Consider the following 3,912-nt stretch of genomic DNA (forward strand, 5'->3'; position numbering starts at 1 on the left):
TTATTCCAAGTAGCTCTATGTTTGTCAAATAATGTAAACATCATAGAACTCGAGCAAGTTACTATAGTATAATACTAATTACTTATATTAATAAATCGAGTATATTTATTTACGATTCAATGATTAGACGACATATCCGCTAATTCGGACGAATGCGTGACCGGTTATTATTTGAAAGTAAAAGCAAGGCGTGCTTAAATATATCTTAAAACAAAAGTTGTTCCTGCATCTTTCGATAACGGATTACGTCAGCCTGCCTGTCTTTTGACATGTTCATCATAAAGTCGATCGATGGAATCGCACTTCCAACTCGTTACCAACTCGATCTGATCGAGGTCTTGCATTGTCATGTGAGTTTAATGTATTTTTCGAATACCATTTACGGCCCGACCAATGTTACGTAGTAAACATTCCACTTTACTTAAAACAGTTTAAAGCTATTACGTAATCACGCATTTTGCAATGTAAACTCGCTCATTTAAGAAATAAAATGTATGTATTATTTTTTTTACAAAAGATAGATTTATTTACAGAAACTTACATTAACAACAAATATAATACAGTTAACGTCTAGATGCGATCACATGGTTTTCATAACATTAAAATGTAATGAGATGACTAATAGTTTCTTTTTCGTTTAATGGTGAGGAGCGCCGTATGAGGATGAGATGGATGGGACTCCGTAGGATCCAGATGGTGCACTGATGGTGTTGTAAGAGGCGGAGGGGGCGCTGTAGGAGATGGAGCCTCCGTGACCACCGGAGTAACCGCCGCTGGAGTAACCGCCGCTGGAGTAACCACCGCTGGAGTAACCGGAGTATCCACCGGCGTAACCTTCTTGAGCTTGATGGTACTGAGCTACTTGAATGCCCTGTTGCAGGGATTCCAATTCAACTCCTACGATTCTGTCGTGAGGTACACCGTAGACGGGAGCGGGGGCGCCGTAGTGGGATGAGATACCGTGACCGTGTCCATGTCCGCCACCGATGGAGGATTGGTAAGCCTGGTTTTGGATTTCGTCTTTAAGGATGATGTGTCTGATTTTCTCGAGTAGATGGGGGTCGATGTGGTAGCCCTCGGAGGTCTGGTGGCCGACTGGAACGGAGCTGTAGTGACCGCCGCTGGCGAGGGGAGAGCTGTAGCCATGTCCTCCTCCAATCGAGATGGAAGATGGAGCGGAATAGCTGTAGCCTACTGGGGGCTCAGCGACGGCGCAGCCGATGAGGGCGAGGGCGACCTGAAACGAAAGAACGGTCTTAATCTAATAGGTCACATACTAAATAAGTTATTTAACACGATGTATTCCTAATTTAAATATTAAACTCAAAATTCGAAAACGAAAAACCGAATTTTAAATTTAAAAAAAAATCTAATTTTATCGAATAAAAAAATAAGAAATCACTAAAAGAAAAATAACGATTCGACTACACGTATGTTACGATGTAATTCTAAATTTAATTCAATACGATCCAGGAAACGCGACGTCACAATTCTTACACTAAACCGAACACTAAATAACTTAATACTATCCAGAACACATCACTGCACTCCAAGTAACACTTACAATGCTCCACTTGGCCATTATTGTAGTATGAACTCAGTGACTGGTCGATGTGATATGATAGTTCTTGGAATGGTCAGGCGCTTTTATATCGAAGACTTTGATGTCTACTTTTACTTTGGACCATCCGGCGGCGCTCAGACGAGGACGAATACGGGTTACGAGTGGACTATATCTTTTATTTTTCGAACAAAAAAAAACTAACATTTGATTACTGTTTCGTCGGATGAGCGCGTGATGAAGAGAAACCGCATTCGTATAAGCGTGACGTGATTTGATAAATTCAATTGGTTATATGTACGTTACGATTTAACTTATGCTAATAATAATTTAGATTAACTTTGTATATACAGAGTAAATACATAACGTTTCCGTGATTTTAATTTTAAAATTATCAACTCATTAATCACATTCGAAAATTGAGAGTTCTAGTTTTGGTCGATAATTTTATAACACGAATGTCACCGTATGAGTCACCGTTTATAAATAAAAAATACATATTTCGACAAGTTAGTTTCACATGTCATACGAGACGTGATGAAAAGTGACATCACAAATATCGAGAATCAATTCTAATTAGGAAATTTAAAATATTTTATTGAATGATATTATCTAAATTTACAACTAAGTATATATATATCTTTTATATACATATATATACTTCCCTTTTAATTATGCAAGCGTGAGTTTGTTAGTTTATCAGTTGTTTCTTTATAGTTGATGGAACGATGCGATATATTTTCATAGATAGTCAATAGTTGAATAATGATGTTAGCTTTATTTTCGACGACATCAAAATAGAAGGACCCTGTTAATTGGGCGACACATTTTCTTCGCTAACTGTCTAAATGTATTTTTTAATATGACATTAAATTTTGATCATTTTTATAAGGATGTTTAGACGTTTAGTCCCGCGTTAGTTAGGCTCTTTTTTAATTGAACAGCGCGTTTGTAAAGTCCATTCATATATTTATTGAAATCAAAATAGATTTGTTTTACATTGGTTTGGTTTGACATTTCTTATAAAATAACTCGTTCCTATTTTAAATATTTGAATATAAATAAGTATTATTATTGTAAAGTTTTTTCAACTTATATTTTCACGCCGCAAATATAAGTAATTTCAGTTATTATTTATAAAGTATAATTAATTTGACTCGAGCAAAGTTACTGGAGAAAACAAGTTATAACTGGAAATAATTATATAAATATAGTATGATTCTAAATTTATCCTGAAAAACTGTATCGTGAGGTTTTTAGTGGAGACCGCGTGGTTGCAAAGGTTGTGTATAAAGGAAGGCGGTGTTAATTCGTGAGGTCACATGCAGGGATTGGAGGAGAAGCACTGAAGATCAAGGTTAGTGGCGTGCCATGGAAGATGACTATGTTCAGCAGTGAACTGATGAGGTTAATGATCATGTGATATTTAATTGGTATTCCATCCTACTTGTGGCTTCGAAGTCTACAGCTACAAAGAACCAGAGTTCAATCAGGAGTCAGACAAAAAGGTATTGGGATTAATAGTCATTCTGTAGCAGCCTGAAGTTTGGTAATTATTATTTTTTTTTATGGCATTGGTTGGCGGACGAGCATATGGGCCACCTGATGATAAGTGGTCACCACCGCCCATAGACAAAGGCGCTGTAAGAAATATTAACCATTCCTTACATCACCTATGAGCCACCAACCTTGGGCACTAAGATGTTATGTCCCTTGTGCCTGTGATTACACTGGCTCACTCACCCTTCTAACCAGAACACAACAATACAGTGTACTGTTATTTGGCGGTGGTTGCGGGCACAAAGCCCTACCACCAAGTATTAATTAGCAATGCTTACACTCTCGTATCCGAGAAGCACGAAGGCAAATGATCTAACTCTCTGTCATCTGATTGTCATCTTTTCTGATTATGAGAGTATGGGGATAGTGAATGCACCTGTCTTCCCGCATACCCTTTACCACTGTAATATCATTTGACTTATGATATTCTGTTATTGTTATATTACTTAATTTTTTAGAATAATCTAATTATAATACGTGTGATTTAAAAAGTATGATATTAAGAAACGTACATTTATTATTTAACTGGAGCGTGTCGGTTCATAAAAAAACTTATTTAAGCGATCATTTAATGTAACAAAAATGTTGACACAGTTTTAAAATAACATGCCATATTTTTAATATATCATTTTAATTGCAATTGTACAATTATAATATACTTCATATAATTTAATTAAAATAGACATTAGAGGAAAAAAAAGACAAAAATAGAATAAATAAATAAATATACTACATATTAAAAAAAAAACAACATACTAAAATAATAACACACAAACGATGAAACTGTTATA

At 35.7% G+C, this 3,912-nt stretch overlaps 1 protein-coding gene across 1 annotated transcript; it reads right to left on the bottom strand.

The window, feature by feature from the left end:
- Positions 1-503: 503 nt before the first annotated feature.
- LOC125064728 (prisilkin-39-like) lies at positions 504-1,629 on the bottom strand. Its single transcript, XM_047671916.1, has 2 exons — positions 1,565-1,629; positions 504-1,237 (listed from the first exon to the last, which is right to left on the bottom strand). The coding sequence occupies exons 1-2, from the start codon at positions 1,580-1,582 to the stop codon at positions 638-640; spliced, it is 618 nt and encodes a 205-aa protein (XP_047527872.1). The 5' UTR covers positions 1,583-1,629; the 3' UTR covers positions 504-637.
- Positions 1,630-3,912: the final 2,283 nt, after the last annotated feature.

The sequence above is a fragment of the Vanessa atalanta genome, chromosome 6 (assembly GCF_905147765.1).
Source record: "Vanessa atalanta chromosome 6, ilVanAtal1.2, whole genome shotgun sequence".
Taxonomy (NCBI): domain Eukaryota; kingdom Metazoa; phylum Arthropoda; class Insecta; order Lepidoptera; family Nymphalidae; genus Vanessa; species Vanessa atalanta.